Below are 20,613 nucleotides of genomic sequence, written 5' to 3' on the forward strand. Positions count from 1 at the left end.
TGGAAGTTTTCTTGTTTGCAGGATTGGGTCACGTTTTCTTCATTGAAGGTGAACGTCTGATTTTAGCTAAATGCTTTGCATTAGTCGCCGTGAAACACCGAACCGATGACAGACTGGAGATGACAGACTGTCCTAGTTTTGTGCGCTAGTCTTTTAATTAACGATGACACGCCAACTAGCCCAGCTTTCCGCCTTGATTGAGGGACAGATTGGAGACCGGTGACGTGTGTCTGCAAACGTCCATAGCTTCGCATCCCTTCAGGACGTTTTTGGCAATGTCAGGATCGCCAGGACTGGCTGTTCCTACACGGGAGGAAAGTTAGAAAAGTGTAAGCATGTCTCAGTTTTACGGGGCTTCGCGAAATAATTGCAAAGCGCTGAAAGACAGAATAGTTCGCGATGGTTTCGCTTTCAGCCGTCGTCTGCGTGGATTTCAATTCAGGCAGCTGAGCCCCAGTAGCATTTACGTGTGGCCATGACTTCAGTCGAGCAAGCAACGCCATTGTGAGGAAACTTGTTAAGAGTGCTGGAGTGGTGTGCTGCGAAGGAAATCATGACGTGCAAGTTAATTCTAAATTAAGGGCACTGTGCTCGTTCTTTGCTTTTATTTCTATGCAGCCTCGCATCAGCGCAAGCAATGGCCGTGAAAAGCAATACCTTCTGTAAAATTTGGCTGCATTTTCTCTGCAGAGGAGCGCTTGAGCGCTCCGATACAAGTTTTCTCACGTCTGTATACCTTGCAGCGTGAACTCGATCACGCCGAGTCGGGGCGCTCTCTCGGATGAGTGACGGCTTAGGTAGCGCAGTTCTTTTCGCCCTGAGGTTTTAATTTGCGCACATTGAAGCACCAGTGTTCACAATGAACAGATACCAATACGAAAATCCGAAACGCAGATAGGGGAAAAAAATGTCGGCGCTTTCATTGCAGCTTGCGTTACGACGACGTATGATTTTGCTAGCATTACAGTTGCATCGCGGCAGCAATTACACCTGCCAGCCGCGATAACCACATTAGTCGGTCAATTGCAATCAAATAAAGCTATGATGGCGCCGAGTCCCTATCTGGAAGAAAGAAGTCGTCGCCCTGAAATGACGCGAACACAAGAACATCGACGCGCTGTGACTGGCTTGCCAAGTTCTCTCTGGACAAGTTCTCTCTCCGCACAACTAGCAGTGGTCAAGCACGGAATGGGACTTTTCCATCCTGTTGACATACAAAAGGCGCGCAGCAGTGTTGCCGAGCTTTCTTTTCCACGACGTCCCGAAGTGCTTGTGACGCAACACCAGCAGCACGCAGTGCGAATCTGTCGGGCGAGTTCTCTCTGGACGGTACCGCGGTGCGGGAGCAGTGTGTGGCGTATATGCCGGGAAAACGGCCAGTATTTTTATCTGAAAACTATCTCAACAACGCCGGAATAAGCTGAAGAAACACTGCTTATAATAAGCGCAGATAACGGCTGGGCCCACTTCCACGGCTTGATGTCGAACGTCTTCAGGCATCACAGGTGGCAGGTGAGTATGGCTGCGGAGTTCGAAGGATGTAACCCAGCACCTTTACCACATGTAAGACGGAAGCTTATTGAAAGGGACTGGGAAGACGGAAGCAGCGGTGAAAACATCCTGAGGTCAGCCAGGTCGAGCACTGACATACGTGGCGATACCAATACGGCTGAAGAACGGCGCCATCTTCCTCTTTGCCATGAGCGTGCATCTTCTTCTTTACAAATCAATCAATCAATCAATCAATCAATCAATCAATCCCCAATGAACTCACGATATACCTCCAGTTGTATGCCTTCCCAGACATTCGTATCAAAATTGGACGCAACCGTTCGTCATACAACGTTCCGGATGATATATTATATTGTCATATAATATTATCATGATATATATTTTGTACTTGGATTGTCGCTGCTGCCGGGCGACACCCTACAAGCCCTCTTGTGGCTTTGGTGTGCCTGTACGAGATTTTACATATTGCATGAATAAATTCTATTATTATTATTATTATTATTATTATTATTATTATTATTATTATTATTATTATTATTATTATTATTATATAATTTCTCCCTACCCATAGTATACGTTTGTTAGTCGAGTTGCAGGCTAGCTCGCGACAGGGATTCCAGTCGAAGACGTGTACAGTGACACCGGAATGAAATGCGAACAGCGCATACCGACAGAACAAAATATTTTACCAGTCTACTTCATTTTACCAGCCTGATTTAGGTGTCTCGGTAGAAGGTCTAGTGAAGTTAGTGAAGTACATATTCATAAACCGGGCCAGCCGCCTTGACTCAGTGGTTATGGCGCTCGGCTGCTGACCTGAAAGACGCGGGTTCGATCCCGGCCGCGGTGGTGGAATTTCGATGCAGGCGAAATTCTAGAGGCCCGAGAGAACACCCGGGTAGTCAAAATGTCCGGAGTCCTTCACTACGATGTCCCTCATAGCTGTGGACTCGCTTTGACACGTTAGACCCCCATAAACGTAAACCATATTCATAAAACGGTTCTAAACGAAGATCTCGCAGCAGAGTAGAAAAGTATGGCTTATGAGTGTTAGCGTTTCATTCTGGCCTCACTGTGCCTTTAATGGTGTGTATTTCCCCGACTTTCGTTTCACAGTTGTGACGTCATACAGCGTTCCGGGTAGTGTCATAACGATTCATCATTGCACATAGCATACAGCTGCTAGTAAAGTTGGAGGCTAACTTGTGACAGGGATTGCAACCGACGACGTAAACTCACAATCAGACATTTGTGCTTTCGCCTTAACAGCACATAAACAGTATTTTTCTTGTTTTGCGCCATTAATTTTTGCCAGCCTCCAAGTTGCCATCTGTAAATGTAGAGTCTTGACACCGCCGCTTGGCCACGATGTTGTTTGCACGCGTTTTTTTTTCGTGTGTGTTTTTATGCTGGTTATATATAGTACTTTTTGATGTAATCATTTCGTAAACTTTTCCGAACCCTTCTTTCATATTTGTTTTTTTTTTCGGTTCATGCTTGTGTCGGCCGCCCTTTGATGGATGTGCTTTAGGTTGTAATCTTTGGCCCCATGACTGTCACGTGGTTTTTGGCATGTATTGTGCTGGGTTTTCCTCGAAAATAAGCAGTTGTTAGTCAGCGCCCGTCCTGTCGTCAGTGTTTCTTCACTTGTCCCCGTCTGTTTTCGCGCTGGTCATTTCGTATACTGTGGTATGAAGCGACAGTCAGCGGATCATGTCACCTTAATGGAACAGCCGAAATTAGCCCTCGAACTGTGTTTTCGACTAGCGGAGGAAGAAGACCGTGATAGAGTGGCCAGACCCGAGTTGTCAAGAAACGTTTGCGGTTATTCAGCTGCACACTGCGCATTACATACGAAAAACGAAAATACTGCTGTGAAATGCTTGGCATCTATAGCGCCATTTCGCAGTCACGTGCGTTGCGGCCACAAAAAGACGTGTTTAACGTAGAGCTGCAATGCAGGCAAATGCATATGGGAATGAAGGGAAAATCTTCGTTTGCTGCAAAAGTTCGCCACAAACTGTTCCCTATATACTACTTCATATCACCTGAGTGTCTAAACACTGTACTGCTTTCATGTTGCTGAAATTCATGCAATTTCATGCTGCAATGGTAGCATAAACAAAAATCCGAACAGGAATGCATTGAAGACACGGTGTTGTGGTGTCAACAAATTATTACGTCGCTGAGAAGCACACGCGTCATGGAGCTGGAACGCCTTGTTAACCTACCCAACGCATTTATTAACTGTTTTTCGCACTTTCTACTCGGTGGCAGGAACAGCATGTTTGCCTTCTCGAACGTTGATTGATTTTGCATGTCGTGGAATAGCAAAATATTATAATTTTTGTCACCTACTTTCACCCTCCATTGCGCTCGCCCCCGCTCAGCCTCCTCGCTCGGCCTCCTCGCTCAGTTGACGTCGCAACAGGTAGGCATTGTCATGTAAAAAGACGAGAACTGCGAAAAGACGAAATGCTAAGTGGGAAAACAAAACTGTAACTGAAAAACCGTGCTGAGGTCCGATTTCGTGCACTGCCAAAGGCTGACTTCCGGGACAAGGCCGCTTACTTCCGGTGGCTTCACTTTCGGGCGCTCAATGCGCCATCCAGCCCCATAGTGTATATCAGTGGTTGTGAACATAGAGTTTCTTACTATTACCTAGAGGGAAAGCTGGCGGCGCTGCACTTCAGCCACCATGGACGCCCAAAGCATCATGGGGCGGTGAGCTACTTGTTGCGGCACAGTCGTAATTTTTTGGGAACATGGAGTGGCACTACTAAGATGTTTCATTCCGAAAACGCTGTTCGTGTGTGCGCAGACGACTTTCGCGCGAACGCAGTGGGCAAAACCCATAGTAGTGAAACCGCGACGACGCACGACGCCAATAAAAGGTTTCACTTTTCCGAAATGCCATTAAAAAACCTCTTATAGTATTTAGGCAGCAACATCTTTTTTGAAAACATATTTACTTTTAAAAGTGCGCCTGTTAATTACGAAATATTAGTTTTTATAGTGTTCACTACTTGGCCAATAGGAGAGCGAGTCGTCTCTTATTTTGGGCAAACTTTGCACTTAAATGCTTTTCTGCTCGTTTGTTGCAATCATTAGACAAGATATTGAATGTTAGGACGTTTGTAGTTATCAAACAGCTTTATTTTTTTATTATTTTTCGGCCAAAAGTTGCAGTTCCGCAACAAGTAGCTCACCGCCCCATGATGCTTTGAGCGCCCATGGTGGCTGAAGTGGTCTCGAGGGGTCTCCATGCAAACTCCCATAGACGGGCTGCCAGCTTTCCCTCTAGGTAATAGTAAGAAACTCTATGGTTGTGAAGCCAGGGACATGCCTACAAAAGGCGCTCTTATCCACAGTGTTTCCCGGAATCGCGCAAGCTTCTCGTGTAGTCCGACATGCTGCTTCGTGCGCTGTGTATCCTCGCAGACACTGCCGTTCAAACGCTAACAAGGTTTACCTTGAAGGCAGTCGTCAAACAGCACGTTAAACGAACTGCGCACTGTAGCAGACGACTAAAACCATGATTACATACGTAGGTGGCGCTGGCGGACGCCGGCGCAGTTGTGTCGGTCAGACGCGTAGGGTTAAATATGTACTGAAAGAAAATTGCTTAATATTAAACCAATTTGTAACGCCATTAAATAAAAATAAAGGCAAAAAATCCGAGCATGGTGGCACTTGATACCACCTTCTTTCAACGGGGGCGCTCCTATCATCTATCCATCCATCCATGCAGTCGGAGGCGGCCGGGACATCGTCTGAGGTGCCGTCTGCTACAGTGCGTGGTTTTCTTTCGTGCGCTTTCCGTGACGTTTGAGAACTGCTTTTTCAGGTAATGCTGTCTACGCTGTCTAGTTTGAACGACTGTATTAGTGAGCAAATGTAGCGCACGCAGAAGCATGTCGGGCTACACGAGAATCTTGCTCGATTCGGGGTAACACCCAGCGGATAGAGCGCCTTTTGTTGGTACATCTGCCTACACAGCACACATTTGTCGTGGCGTTTTAAGAAGATAGCTTCGAAATGACGAAGAGTACTTTGCCACTCGCCAACTGTTAATGAAGGCACGCTTCGATGGCAGCTTTGTCAAATGAGAAATATTGTTTGCTAAGTTTTGTTTACGTGAATTTTTATGGGTTGCGCAACCGTCTCGTACTCCAGGCCCTCAGGAAAGAGTCCCCCGTGCGCACGTTTCGCGGTGTTTTAAATATACATCGCCTTCCAAATGACGCCTCATACTTTCAGAATCCGTTCTAGGATGAACTTGGTTGCTCTTCACGACAGGACGACATAATAGGTGCACTGTGAAATCAGAAAACATCTTTGAAAACAATTGTTTTCATGTATTTCTATGGGCGCTAAGCCTACTTTTAACCTCCATATTTTTTAACCTCCATATTATTAACCTGCAGTGCCACCGCATCTTGCTTACATCACAGTATAGTGCCTAGAAATATACTATTATTTAGGCACTATAATCACAGATCGAATGCTGCGACGCTGGTGTCAGGGGTAACTTCCGTTCTGTAGGCAAAAGGCGGGACCGTCCGCTTTGGGTATGCCACGCTTGCGAGTTTTTGAACGCAATTCGCGATATTCGGAGAGTTGTGGGGCGTGTGCTTGAACAAGAGAGGTGAAGAAAGGTGGCACAAATCTCCACAAGTTTATTGCAGTTGGATGGGGGCCAAAGCGATGGGCATCTGCCGTGGAGCCGGATAGTTCGATGACGGATCGGTGGCTCTGCTAGTATTTAATTTCTGCATTGAAATATGATAGTTTGCGTCTCTTAACGAGCAACTCTTCACTCGCGCGGCGAACAGTGCGAGAATCAACGCTTGCAACGCGTTCGCATTCTGTTGGGCTCTCATTATGAGAAGCTTAGACGTGATATTCCGCGTGCGTGTGATCGTAAGTTAAGCACAGGGTGCCATTTTCAGATGGCAAACACCCGGTCTCCGTCTCGGGCATCTCTTCGCGTGCGCAAAAAAAAACAAAAAAAAAACAGCTGCTGCAAATCGTCTTCAGTGTTTATAGCAGGGCACTAAGCGCGAAGTTTGAATCAGCACTGTACTTTGGTATATATAGGCATGTGCAACGCGCAGGTTTCCCTCAGTTTTCACTTTCACGAGCTTCAACACATCTCTTTTAAACATCCCGCCGCGTCGCTGCGGGCCGTAGCGCCACCTTTGTTTACAAACATGCCGCTTGTCTGTGCGCCATGCCTCACGCCAACCGCGGGCTCGCTATCCAAGCTAAGTTTTCATTCTCGTCTTCCTTGAATCACTCTTAGCCGCCACCAGTTCTGTGTTTTTGTTCTCTTGGAACCAACCCGCTCTGGTGCTGAACAGAGTGTTGATTATTGGTTCCCAGATTTACATGTCCCAGCCCGGTCCATTTACTCCTGTAAATGGAAGCGGCCGGAGTGGGTGAGGGAACAAACGCGGGTTAATGACCTCATAGTCTGAATCAAGACGAAGAAGTGGGCTTGGGCAGGGCATGTAATGCGAAGGCAAGAAAACCACTGCTCCTTAAGGGTAACGGAGTGGATTTCAAGAGAAGGCAAGCGTGGCAGGGAGCGGCAGAAAGTTAGGTGGGCGGATGAGATTAAGAAATTTGCGGGGATACGGTGGCCGCAACTGGCGAAGGACAGGGCTACTTGGAGAGACGTGGGAGAGGCCTTTGCCCTGCAGTGGGCTTAGTCAGGCTGCTGATGATGATGACGAATTTCATCTTGGGCATACACAGCGTAATCAGACGGAACGTTGTAAGCAACGACTAGAGAGCCGCCGTTGTCGCAGCTTGCGCAATTCACTGGCGCCGGACGGAGGCAAAATGTTACCCCCAGATAGCGATTCCTCCCTCCTATGCAGTTCCCGCAGGAAACGGGTTTCACTAGTTGCGTCCGGAGCTGTTTTAGTACGCAGGAAACCAGGATCCCGTTTGTCACATCATTGTGAAATGACCACGACAGATACGTACTACCGCGCCGGTCGCATTTGCAGGCGCTCCTCGTGCGCCAAGTTTCGGTTTGGTGCGGATAAAAAAAAAATCACGACATTTTCTCGCGCTGCATGGCTTTAGAAAACGACCTTTTATTCGATACAAAAACTGATACGGCGTCGTCGTCCGTACTTGGCTATAAGCTCGTCATTAGCAATAACCTCCAAACTTCGTTAATTATGAAGTTGATTAGTGGATTTTATTTTATTAGCTAGCTATCTATCACGTTTTTTTCTTTACAATTAGTGGCGTGCGCCGCAGCTGAGTGTATCCTCCTGTAAAGGGTTTCTTTTTTTTCTGTAAAACTTATTGTTAACCATTTTTGAAAGTGTTCGCTGAACTCATTCTTTAGCGCCACGCAGCATGGCTCTTGAAACCCATACCCATGCGGAAAGCAGCTTGTCTCGTTGAAGCGTTAATTTCGCCGGCTTTTTGAGCGTTCATCATGCGCCGACTGTATACTTTTCCACAGCGGTTTCACAACGCCTCTAATATGCTAATGGCTGAAAAAGTAAAAAAAGAATTAGCGGATTGCACTTAGGTGCGCTTGGGAGCGGAAATGCGAAAGCCTTTCCCTGTCATCTTTTTCTCCGTGAATTTTTCATTTCTTATTTCTTGATTAGGTTATTTCCTTGTTTTTCCTTTCTGTTTTTGTTTCTTTTTGTTTTTATTTGTTCCTGATTTTTTATTTTTCGCTTTTATTTCATTGCATATATGTTCCTTATCAACTGTTGCTGAATTGACTTTTACATTTTATTTTATTTACCATACAACTTATGATTGACAGTTCGTGCGGACAACTTCCGTCCACAGCTTCCGACTACGAACTTCCTTCAACAACTTCAGTCCACGACACTCGTGAACCACGAAAGGCTTACGCCTTGAAATTAAATATTGCTTTACTATGTTATTTCCACCAAACTTCTTTCATTGTAAAAGCCGTATGTGTGGCTGTTTCTGTGCGTGTTGATATTTTCTCCGGCAGCAGAAGACGGCGTTAGGGCTAGGAAAATTGCATTTAATAATGTTACCAGCGCTCTATTTAAGCTCGTGACGTCTATACACCCAGAATGACTCCTAAAAAACTAGTGTCGAAGCACGTTGTTTACTTGCAAAGTTGGCCGGCGAGAGGTTATTTAATTTTTTGGCTTTTTCTAGGTGGTAAAAGTACCGCCTCAGTCGTTAGAGCACGGAAATCAATCGATACAGCTGCCAGCATTAGTGTGTCCTCAATGTCCCTTTAATTAACATCCTCAGCTTGCATACGGGGCTATGAGGGATGCCATACTAAAGGACCCCTGGTTAATTTCGACCACCTGGAATATATTCACGTGCGCTGAAATCGTGCAGCAGACGGGTGTTTCGTATCCACCGAAATGTGGCCACTGGAGCCGGGATTCGATCCCTCGACCCCTTGACTCAGCAGCCGAACGCCATAGCCCTTATGCCACCGCGGTGGGTAACGATTAATTATTGACTATTTTCCTAGTGATACCTTTCGAATGTTTCCTCGATAACCGATTACAATTTCTCGCCGCTGATGGTCATTACTCCACACTCCATGACGGTACATTCCGATGTGCTGAAGGCTCCGTTATAAAGGCTATTGACATGCAAGCGACTGAGCTATATTGAGCGGCGCGTCGGAGCGCAAATTTCCAACTTGTTGGAACCTCGCCGCTCATCACAGTGACTACTCAAAACAGGTTTTTCCGCCGCGGCGGCAGGATTCGCTAGCATTTTCGCTTACAAGTAAAACAGCCTTGACGCCTGCTAATCTACACCGCTGAGATGTCTTCTGCGACAAACTTTAAACGTGCACGTATTTGGTGACGCCTCTTTTTGCGTGAAATAATGTAAAATTAATACAGCTTCTTGTCTTTCTCTCTTTGACGTTAACGTGACTTGCCAGTGGAAGGCCTAACAGAGGGTTTCTTTTCGGGTTTCTTTTCGGCTCATGTTAATTGACTGCACACACAAACTGTCGCTTCGCCGAACAAGGAGCTCAACTTTGCGCAATAATTTTCACAACGGTAGGAGCAAGGCGTGCGTACAAAAGGAGCAGACAAGTAGCATTCAGCTGTCATAACTGACAGAGATGGCAGTTCACTTATAACGGCTTTCTGCAAAGCCAGGGGGTTTGTCGACTTCGATGAACAAAGCCTGACGAAAACCCCGGACCAATACTAAACGTTTATCTTGTGTGGCGCATGGTGTAAGAATGTGTGGTGGTCGTATGGCGATTTAAGGCCCCGAAGCGACACAAGGGCCATGAGGTACGCCTCTTTTGAGGACTCCGGATTAAATTAGACACCAGGGGTTCCTTTGCATGCAGTACCATCGCTCAAAACACCGCCCTGTTCGCATATCCCCTGCATTTAAATACGGCCGTCGTGGCGGGGATCGAACCCGCGGCCTTGGCGTCAACAACCGAACTTCCAAAGCGACCGCCGCGGCGGGTCGACATTCTGTTTGATAGACGCACTCGTTTCTCTGTTGCAATCGTAGAAGCGTCAACCTCCCGTGCGCTACGGTCCCCCTCTTTTGTCGCCAAAGCGGTGCGAGCTACCGCCGCGTGAAGCTGCGTCTCTTTCCATTCGAGTTCCAACCGAAGCTGTGGCCACATGATCATGCATATGCTTCCACCGAACAGCCGTGCCGAAACGCTATTTCAGGGCGATAGCTGTTTCCTCTGGAATGCGTACCGCATTGCGGGGAGAAGAGAGTTGCGAGCGGCGGCCACCATGGGCGCGCCAGTGTCGTCGGGTGTCTGGCCAGTGGTTGGAGATGGCCCAGTGCTTCTACGTGACAGCCGCCATATTGCTGGATGGACTGCTTTTGTACCTGGCGCTAACAATCCCCCACGCCTGCGGGAGGGGCGCGCTGCAGCATAGTATTCAGGGGGCACTTTGGCTGTCTAAAGTGTTGCAAGGCGCAAGCGTTTCCTGGCGCACTGTTTGTTTTATTTACTTCTTGTTTTTCATATTTTGTTTTTTTGCTCCTTTTCATATTTTTATTGTTTTTTATCTTTATTTTAATGTTATTTTTCTGTTGTTTTTATTTTTGTTTCTTTTCTTATTTTCATTTTTTATTTTTCCTTTTCTTGACTTTATTCCTTCTATTTTATTTATGAAACCCATGCGTTCACTAGATGCGCCTTTATTCATGCCCGAACCTTGAGCCTTCGTGGCGGAGTGGTAGCGTCTCCTCTTCAGATGCCAAAGGCGCTGGTTGGATTCCCACCCTCGGCGCAGTTTCTTTTTAAGCAGTGACGCCGAAAGGCGGACAAATCTGCCGACACGGCTGCCGACGCGTCTGCTAACGACAGTATGAGGCATTAAAGGCTGTCGCCTTAATAAGGCAACGCCGCGGGAGCGGTTGGTAGCGCCAGGCGAAAACAGCAGTCCAGCCAGCAACATGGCGGCACTCAGGCTGGCAAGCGCGGATAACGCGGAGCACGCGCTTGGTCGCTATACATGGAAGCAGCCGACCCACACACGACACCGCTCCTCAACGCCGCGACTCGGCGGAAACGCGGATCCCGTGATGGAGCCGGAGTGTCGTGTGGTCGCGGTAGCGACGGCGCGCCACAAAGGCTTGTCGACGCCACGCAGACACCGGAGTCCGCGCCAAGCCGGCGGCGGGCGCTCGCGAACGACGTCAACGCAAGCGTCAAGAATCAGTCGCAGCTCTTGCTTCCATTTCCGGGCCAGCATAAAGTACCGTCGACGGCGCAGTTACGGTAGGAGGCGTCGGTGGTAAGGAGACAGAGAACTGGTCGGACTGACGTGCATGTAATGGACTCTGCAATCACAGGGAAGCGGATGGAGTTCGTGTACGGGCTTAAGTTTCCATAGATTCATGGATAGTCAGAGAAGATGCTTCCAAAAAAGGACAGTTTGAAGTTGAAAGGTTGCGGGAATACCCCTAGGCCGCGGAACCTGATGAGCGCGTATGGTCAACCTTAGAAGCGGTCATTACTCAGAGTGCCAAAATCCTTGAGGAATTGAAGCTGTCTGAGATACAGGTGTTTCGTTGTGGTTCGCAGAGGTAAAAAAATTAGGTATTTTTCGCACAGCGTGCGCAGACATACACAAAGGGATGCGTACCCTATACAATGGGGCGCTTCGTAGAGCGCATGCCCCAAACGCTATTTCCAATCGAGCCTTACCGTACGCTCGCGTTACGTGCGCTGTTTCCCAAGTTTAGCGTGCGTTAAAATACCGTTTACAACAAGGCGGCGCACTTTACAGCCTGACCCTTTGCTTCAGAGTACACTCGTTGTGGTTACTGCAGTTTTGAGTACGTTCAGGAGCCATAAATGGGGCACCCAGTTTTCGCTTCATCTGATCTGCAGGCCTATAACAAACCGTATGATAGATAAAATTTCATTTTTTTTTAGCTCGAGGGACAATTCTGCGGCTTTTGTAAGCCTAAAGAGAAGTGTCGGTTTATTTACAAAAATGGTTCCCATTCTCACAACCAGATGGCGCCACAAGTCTGAATTTAGTGTTTCATCTTTGTTCGCATATTGGCTAAACTAAGAATGCGGAAGTGACAAACCGCCTAATGACCTTAAAAATGCACGCGTTTAGAGCACGTAAGGATGCTTGCGTTATTCCAAACCGGCCTAGTATTCACTGCGTGCAGTGTATCGGACGATAGATGCGTGCACCTTATCATACCGACGCTGAGCGAAGGAGTCAGGTACCCCCTGCCCGTGCTTAAGGCAAATGAGTGCAACGACTATGACGCACTCAACCGCTCCGCGACTACTGATGTGTGTGAAGTCGCCGCTTGCGTTGAAGAGCACTGAGGCCGTTTCAGACGCGTCGAGTAGATCGAATAACTTCCGCCAGGCAGCGACTCGGACAGAATACGAAAACGACGAGCCGGGCGCCATGGAAGACGAGAACTATTGGTAGAAGCTGTTTATAGTTTGGGCACCAAGATGCTACGCGACACATTGAGCGAACCATATGACGATGGACGCGGTTCGCGCTTGCAAACCCATGATACTGAGCGACTCCCATGATACTACGCACCAGTCCGACTTCCGAGACAGTGATGAGCGATTATTCCGTCTTCCTAACCTTATCCATGCGTCATTAGCGAGCGTGAACGCTTCCCGTCGCCTTTACACCGCAGTGTGTGTGCGGGTGTGGTGGTCTAAGCGACATTTTTTGTCGCCCAACTTCGAGAAACAGAAATAGCCGAAACAAGCGCTTCATTGTTTCATCACCGGGATAAGGAAACAATTAAACAACAGTATCTGCGAAAGCAGTGTATACCTCTCGCGGTAACAGAATGGATTTTATGGGGGACAATTGTACATCGGCGCATTTCGCGCCGGACGCGGCATAGAATTCGTTCCTTGCAGAAATGAAGAAAATTAACCGATGGCTGTCAAAGATGCCGCCTTTTTCGACGGTATGCTGTATCTTGACCTCGCCTAACTATTACGTTGCCGATGGATGAGGTGCTTAAACGTCTACCTGTGCAAGTGAGATTCGTTGCACCTTTCAGTGTCTGGCCGTACGTGCGAAGTCGAAAGGATGCCTTTGAATTGATACTCAAACACTCGTGTAGAACCATATCGCTGTACCTCTCGCTCAAGGTCACGGCCCAGCGGGCATTAGTCACTGCTCAACGTCACCCACCCCTTCGCAACAGGTCACGTTATTTTAATATCATTTAAGTTCATGACTTCATGGCGACGCGACGCAGCCCAACGACAGGCGTAGTAAAAAGAAATATCCATGATATCTCGCCATCACCTTCTGCAAACAAGTAATGATAGTTGCGCCGCAATCCATTAGATGCGAGAGAGCTCCCCTTTTAAGGCCGACTTGCATGGCCCGGTCTGCTGCCACCAGAGTGGCGATGCCACGGGCCAGCACGTGAACAGGGGACATTTTTCGCTAAGACGTACCACAACAGCGACGGCCTCGCCGTCTACCATGGTCTACCTCATTCGTTCACCTGTGAAAACAAAACGTGATTCAGCGCTTCTTCGCTCCATTTCTCTGTCAACTTGCTCACGATGTGTTTGTTGAATGCTTTCACTTGAAGATGCAGCCTCACCAAATCTCCTGGTTTCCGCAATTTCATGTCGTCCTACCTCCGCTACTCCTTCTGTGGCGGTGCGTTACCATTAGACATTTGCCGTAGAAGTAGTCGTGGCTAACATCGGTTTTTACGCGTCTCTCTTCCTTGCAGATGCCGAAGCGGTTCACAGGAAAGCTCTGTCATTTCCTGTTCGAGCACCTCGAACAGGGAACTTTCGGCGAGCGACTCCGTTGGCTGGACCGGCGTTCTGGTGTCTTCCAGCTGCTATGGAAGCACGGCAACGGTGGCACGTCCACTCCGGACAAGGATTGCGCCGTGTTCATGGTGCGAAACTGCTTTGGAGTGACTTACTTTTCTCGGTATTATGCCGCGGCTTCCTCTTAATTCTTTTCTCACACGTTACCACTGCGCTCTCCTCTAGCGTTTTTCGCTGGCTGTCTTGGCACCTTGCGGAGGGTGAGCTGTGAACATCGGTCAGCACCGGTAGCGCGAGTGTTCTCTTTCTGAGGCATCAAAAAGTTTAACAGCGCATGCATTGATTGCTCAGTTATCTCCGAAAAACAAACAAACAAACAAAACAACTAAACGCCTCTCTCTCAGCAGTGGCGTATCCGACATCCGCTGCAACCTATAGCTTTAAGCACCGTTTACATGAGCCTCGACGGGAGCAGGCTCATGTAAAGGGAACAGGCGTGCTGAGCAAGAACATCCAGACTCGATGACTGCGTGTTTGCGTGAACCCGCTCTTAAGGCGGATTCACACTGGCGTGTCGCGGAGGTCGCGCGACCGGTTTAAATCGATTTGGTACGCACCCTCCCCGTTTTCGTAATGCTTCGGAAACCGTAATTAATTGCCTGAAATTGGTCCTGCGACATTTGAATCCGCCTTTAGCGAATAAAGACAGGCGCGGCTGCAGCGAGACCCAGCGTCGAGCAGTGCAGTGCGAGCTTGCAAAGGCGTCGTCCGAGATCTCTGCTCTCTATCGCTAGTCTCGGAGGCGCGACAGCCCAAACGCAAAACAGGTTAGTTCTCTTTTCACGTCTAACCCGACTGTTTGACTCGAAAGAGCTTGCATGGACCCTGACGAGCGGGTCGGACTGTGTGAACCTTCCAAGTGCAATCGGGCTAAGCCAGCCCGACCCGCTAACGTTTCCACTAGATTGACGATGATGATGACGGATTTTTTATGGCGCGAGGGCATCATAAGACTGACAGGCGAATTCCAGCCGGGCAGCCCTGAACCTGAAGTTGTCCGGTTCATGTAAACGCCCAGTTCTAGGTGGTGCGACAGGCAGTCACCACCCGCAAAAGAATGATTTTAAGGCGAAAGCCTTTGATGGATCATACTCGCGGCCATGACTCTGTCCGTCCGTCCGTTGCATCTGAAGTGAGTCATAACTAGTCATTACTAGCCACAAGTCATGACAAGTCATTTACCAGTCATGACTAGTTCGTCATTAACCAATCATGACTAGTTTGTCATTAACAAATCATTACTAGTCAGTCACCAATTAGTCATGACTAACTTGTAATTAACCAGTTATCAACTAACTAGTCATAACTAGTTAGTCATGAATAGTTAGTCATGGGTCATGACTACCCAATCCAAGTCGCCCCATAGCTGCCTCGTGTGTGCCTACGGCCGTGCAGCCAAAGTTGCGTGGAGAAGCTTTTCCCTCGCGCACTTTAGATCGTTAAAGTGCCCCCTGAATTTTTTTTTTCCCCGCCGCTTTGGTGGTCGGGCACTTGCGCTGACCTTTTGTAGTCTCCACTGCACGCTGAACGTGCGCGCTTTCCGGCGCCGTGTGCTGTGTTGCGGGAGCACTTCCCAAATTCCCGCGCACCTAGTCCTTCCTCATTTTCAGACTTTCTTTTGCGTCGCTAATCTTTACGTTTTTCACTCATTACAGTGTATCACATCGTTGTAGAACGTTGGAGCAACAGTGGTTTGTCGCAGTTTTCTCTGTGCAGCCTATTTTCTTGGAACAGCATGGGTCTGGTAGATCACTTGATGACTGAGTTGCCTTGTGCTGCCGCGTTGTAAATCAAATTTCAACTTCAGAAAGCATAGTTCTCCTTAGGCCCGACTGCAGAAGCCTGTGTAGAATTCCACCAATTTTTGCGAGCAGTATTTAAACCAATTTGTGCAGAGAATTTGTGTAGAAAATTGCTAACATGGTTCTTAGTTTCGCCGTTGACGGTTTTATCAATTTACCATAATGAATAATTCATTGTTTGCAAATGTTTGAAAATTATAAATATACCGGCAATATGTTAAGTAAAGAATTCCATTAGTACCCTTGTTCTATAGCATTAATAAATTAGTATCTCCTTCTAAAAGAATTAAAGCGTTACATTTACTTCCATAATAGCTGCAAATACAAATGGATGTAAAATCCCGGAAAATTTTGAATGTTAAAAAAAACGACGCAGAAGCCAGTTTTTCCGGAAATATTGAACATACTGGGAAGGTACTTGGTTTGGTTTGGTTTATGGGACTTAACGTCCCAAAGCGACTCAGGCTTTGAGGGACGCCGTAGTGAAGGGTTCTGGAAATTTCGACTACCTGGGGTTCTTTAACGTGTGGGAAGGCACTTAACACAGAATTATACAGTTGATTTATGTCTAGGTAGCCTTAGAGTTTGACACTGAAAAGACGTTTCAGTGCTTTCATGTTAACAATATGTACAGTCAGGCCGGAATGAAACGCGAACACACATATGTCAGAAGAATTTGTTGTTGGGCTAGTTGGTAGTTATTCATAATTAAATTCAAAGGCGCCAAACCATACGCACACACACACACACACAGGAGAAGAAAGACGAGACAGAGCGCCAAGATGTCATACATTTCTACTTTGCAGCGAAATATTCCTTTAAAACCTATTTACGATTATGCCCTTCGGCAGACCCTTTATCCAGACACATGAATCAGGCTAGCGGCACACTACAGCTGAAAGTAGGCAGGTAAAATGTTTTGTTTTCCTGACATGCGCTGTTCGCGTTTCGTTCCGGCCTGACTGTACTGTTGCCCGGTGTCCTGGCTTCCCAAAGGATGCCACTTGCTGGCATGCGGAATCGATGGTAGATACTATTGTCTGCACTCGCAGCCGTGATGAGACAAAAGCGCTTGCGGAGATATACCGAAGGGTGTGAGAGGTGACCACCGGAGGGTCACGATGGTCACGATGAGCTCACGATGAGGGTCACGATGGTGTCATGATGATGTAAACACGATGGTGTTTACAGTCTTTGCAGACGCCAATCTAGTAAAGTTGTGATGCGAGAGAGCATGGGACCGAAAGCTGACTGCACCAAGGAAGAGAGGGAAGCTGACTGACAAACCGGTCAGTGTAGCATTTACAAATGTCTTGTGGGTAAGTTGCAGAGTCCAAGATGACGTTTGATAAGGTGCTGACACAGACTGTACGTACCCGCTGGGCAGCTTTGTTGCTAAGGTCGTCTGCTGGCCTGGAGCTTTCGAGCTTCGAAGGCTTGCATTCGAGCTTCAGTCAATTGCAGTCGCTAAGCGGGCGACTCTCGGCGGTTGATTGGATGGGTTGATGAGGCACACAGTAGAAAAAAATGGAAAATATGAACTCTCATGTGGTGTCCGCACACGTTGCAATGCAAAAGAATAATTTCGCGATATCATACGCAGTTTCTCTATCAACACGACACTTGGCGCTTAGCGGCTGGGAATTTTTTTTTTCTTCGTGAAAGGTACCCTAGGCTAGCAGAAGCGCATTTCGCGGTGCCTTCCAAAGGCTACTACTGCGCATGCGCCGTTACCATGGCAATCAGTACCATAGCGCCGCAGCCGCTGCACTGCGCAGCTAGGGTATAAGCCGGAAGCGATGCGCTCGCTCCTCAGGCGCGCACCTAGGAATGAGAGCGGCCGTGCTCGTCACGGCAGCAGTACAGGCTGCGTGAAACTGAGTCTTCCGATCCAGAAGTCGTCGCATGGTACAAGGCCGGCCGACACCGTGAAAATAAGGCGAGAACGGCTAAGCGGGCAGCCGAGGCGCCCGAAGAACGAGAGGGACGTCTCGCGATGAGATGCCGCCAAGCTGCTGAGAGACGGCGTGTCGCTACCGAAATCTCAATAGACGAAGCGGCTTTCGCTACGTATATCCTGGTCTAGTTGAGATAAACCACTGCCATTTTGTTTTTCAGAAATGAGAAATAAGACCGGAAAAGTCTGCCAACTCTTTTGTTTTTCTTGGGGAAGCTAATTTTTTAGACACAGGAATGTGTGTAGAGGAAACAGGAGCTGAATGAAATCCGCAGTTTAAAAGTTTTCCGTACATATAACCGCATGCATTATCACGGAGAACAGAACCTCCCAACGTTTGTCGCTTAGTCTTTCCTTACCTACTACCGGTTAAAGCGAGATTGAGGTGTCCACTGTTCCAAGAGGGCAGTTATGCGCCTTTCTTTTTGTTTCCTAACTCCCGCTCCATTGGTTTCGCAGCATAAAGCGCGACTAAGGTGTCCACTGCTGGTTGCAACTGACAACGGCGACGCCGCGAAACGCAGAAACGGGCGCCAAAGAGCTGCGCTCTAAAATAAGTTGTCTGTAATTGTACATACACATACATGTCTTGCTCGAATTCCTAAGATGCCTCAATCTATCGAAAAGCTGAAACAGCTGATCAGCTGCGCTCGAATTTCGTATTAGGAAGTGACGTAATCGCCGGCAGTTTTTTCATGCACCTGTTCATTGTAGTTTGCACGTCCACTTGAATGATTTCTTATACTTCCGGATTTACATCTCTCGGGGAGGGGGGGGGGGGGGGGGGTGGAAAGCCGGAAAAGGTGTTTTTTTCACAACATTCTCAGATTATGTTACAGTCCTCGCATCACTACGAGCAGGATGGTTTAGAATTAGGTTTTCTGTGTTTCAACAGGCAACGCATGGTTATAATTTACCACCCGGAGCCTAGAAGGGGCTACACTTGTTACATCTTCATCAACAGCGCCAGGATACTGTAGTCGGATACAACTTAAATCTACAGTGAAGCTCCGAACACATTCAGGACCGCCGCACTCAGTTTTTCCACGACAGTTAAATTGTGCGTTAAAACCTTTCTTGTTACCTAGAGAAGAGGCTAATCACAACAAAAAGATATAGGCTCTAGAATTTTTATGCCCGACTTGTGTTTATGTAGTAAAAAATTAAAAAGCGGGTTTCGTCTACTGTTGTGATTGGCCAGCGGAGTAATGCAGACGCCGCGGACCGTAGCCCGGTGTTATCTGCTGCTGTTTTTTTTTCTTGTATCCTACTTAGCGACGGATAAAGGATATCCCCGTTACAGTTGCCAATGCCGATTTAAACCCACTTAAATGAGGGAAATTAAATTGATCTTTTTTCAAATCGAAGTTTTTAACACCCCAAAGCAACGCAAGAGCTACGAGGGACGCCTTAGTGGAGGGCTCAGAATTAGCCTGGAGTTCTATAACGTGCGCCGACATCGCACAGCGCAAGGCCGTTTTTTAATTTCTCCTCCATCAAAATGCCGTCGGCACGGCTTGCACCGTACCCGCGACTTCGGGATCACAAGACGAGCTTCAAAGCTACTCGGTCACGGTGGCGGGTTCATATGAGGGAAATCACAACCACACGATTTTTTATTGCTGCGAAGCAACTTCTCCCACATATTTTATTGCGGCATTCTCCTGTTTTGATTTGCCAGTCATTTTCTTCCGTGCCATTTTAAGAAACGCCCTGCGCACGAAGTGCCAGAACGTGTCGAGCAACTTCCTCTAGGAAGACTGACTTTGTCTGTAGCCAGAGGTGAAAGTTAGAATAGAAACCTCCTGTAAATGCTGACATGCTCTGTTTGCAGGCAGGTCGCTCACGAGGCAATTATCCCTTTGGTATCTGGCCAAAACGCCTTTTGTAGGTTTGTCTCTGTGTCGTCTTCAAACATTCCTGTATTTTTTTCCTTCGTGGTTTATGCGTAAGCCGTAACTGATTCGCAGGTTTGCCCTCTTGCCACAGTTCGTTCACCCACCGCTTTGCGTACGTATCCGTTCGCTTGCAACTTAGGCGTCCTCTGACGCAACCGTCGCGCTGGCGTCCAGAGCACTTCGAGCTTCCTGCTCTGCTTGCACGGAGTGACACGCCCACCGCAGAGACGTCGGCTTTTCTGCCGATTCGGTGTTGCGCTCGTTTTACTCGCTCCGGCCTGCGTCGCATCTGCATCCTGTTTTTGAAGCCATCGACGCACCCAACTAGCACGTGTCTGTTCGCTCTCTGCTCGAGCAGAGTCGGTAGAAGCCGCTATTAACTCAGCGCATGCGCACTGTAGCAGCGTGTACTGCCGTAATTGCCGGTGCATAGTCCTGACCTCGTAGTCTCGTGAGCTCAGTTTCGTCGAAAGAAAAAATTAGCTAAATTTTCCCGCACCCGGTAAAACGGTCCACACCTGCCATGTTCTGCGCTACCGGTAAATTGTCCGCACCCGGTAATTGGCCTCACCCAGAGATGATTTAAAGATAAATTCCATTCGAAAAAAAAAAATTTTTCACTGCATTATCTGCAGCCGGTAAATTGTACGCCCCTGGCAAATAGTATGTACCCGCTAACTGTCCGCACCCAGGTATTGTTTAATGGGAGCACTGGACGCCACATTCGCGAGGGAAAAATTTCGCAGTAGAAAAACGTGCTGAACCACCTTTTTTGAGGTGAAAAAAATCCAAGAAATACATGGTCCAAAGAGGACCGCCCTTAAATAGTTGCCCATAAATTCGTCCCTCGATAACCGGGGTGGAAAGTAGCATCGGGGGGATCCTTGACGTTTTTTTTTTTTTTTTAATTTTAGCCTATAGGCAAAATATTTGTCTAGAACAGATCATGGGCGTGTTTCGGGCTGAACACGCGCTATCTAGCGATAAAATTTAGTTAAAAAATTCAGGGGGGCACTTTGCTGACCTAAAGTGCGGTGAGGTGAAAGCCTTAAGCGCGGTGTGGCTGCTTGTGTTACTGATGTGTGGCTAAAATGTTATGCTTCG

At 47.8% G+C, this 20,613-nt stretch overlaps 1 protein-coding gene across 3 annotated transcripts in view; it reads left to right on the forward strand.

Annotated features, from left to right (window-relative positions):
• The window catches only part of LOC149344317 (uncharacterized), an 83,657-nt gene that overhangs the window by 50,712 nt on the left and 12,332 nt on the right, over positions 1-20,613 (forward strand). For 2 of the 3 annotated variants that reach the window (XM_089542594.1, XM_089542597.1), the window contains exon 2: positions 13,747-13,920. In XM_089542594.1, the coding sequence (XP_089398720.1) occupies positions 13,747-13,920 (174 nt within the window). Of the gene's footprint in view, positions 1-13,612; positions 13,671-13,746; positions 13,921-20,613 lie in introns of those variants that run through there. The other variant, XM_089542596.1, reaches the window with a different exon arrangement.

The sequence above is a fragment of the Amblyomma mixtum genome, chromosome 5 (assembly GCF_055824585.1).
Source record: "Amblyomma mixtum isolate Tamu chromosome 5, ASM5582458v1, whole genome shotgun sequence".
NCBI lineage: Eukaryota > Metazoa > Arthropoda > Arachnida > Ixodida > Ixodidae > Amblyomma > Amblyomma mixtum.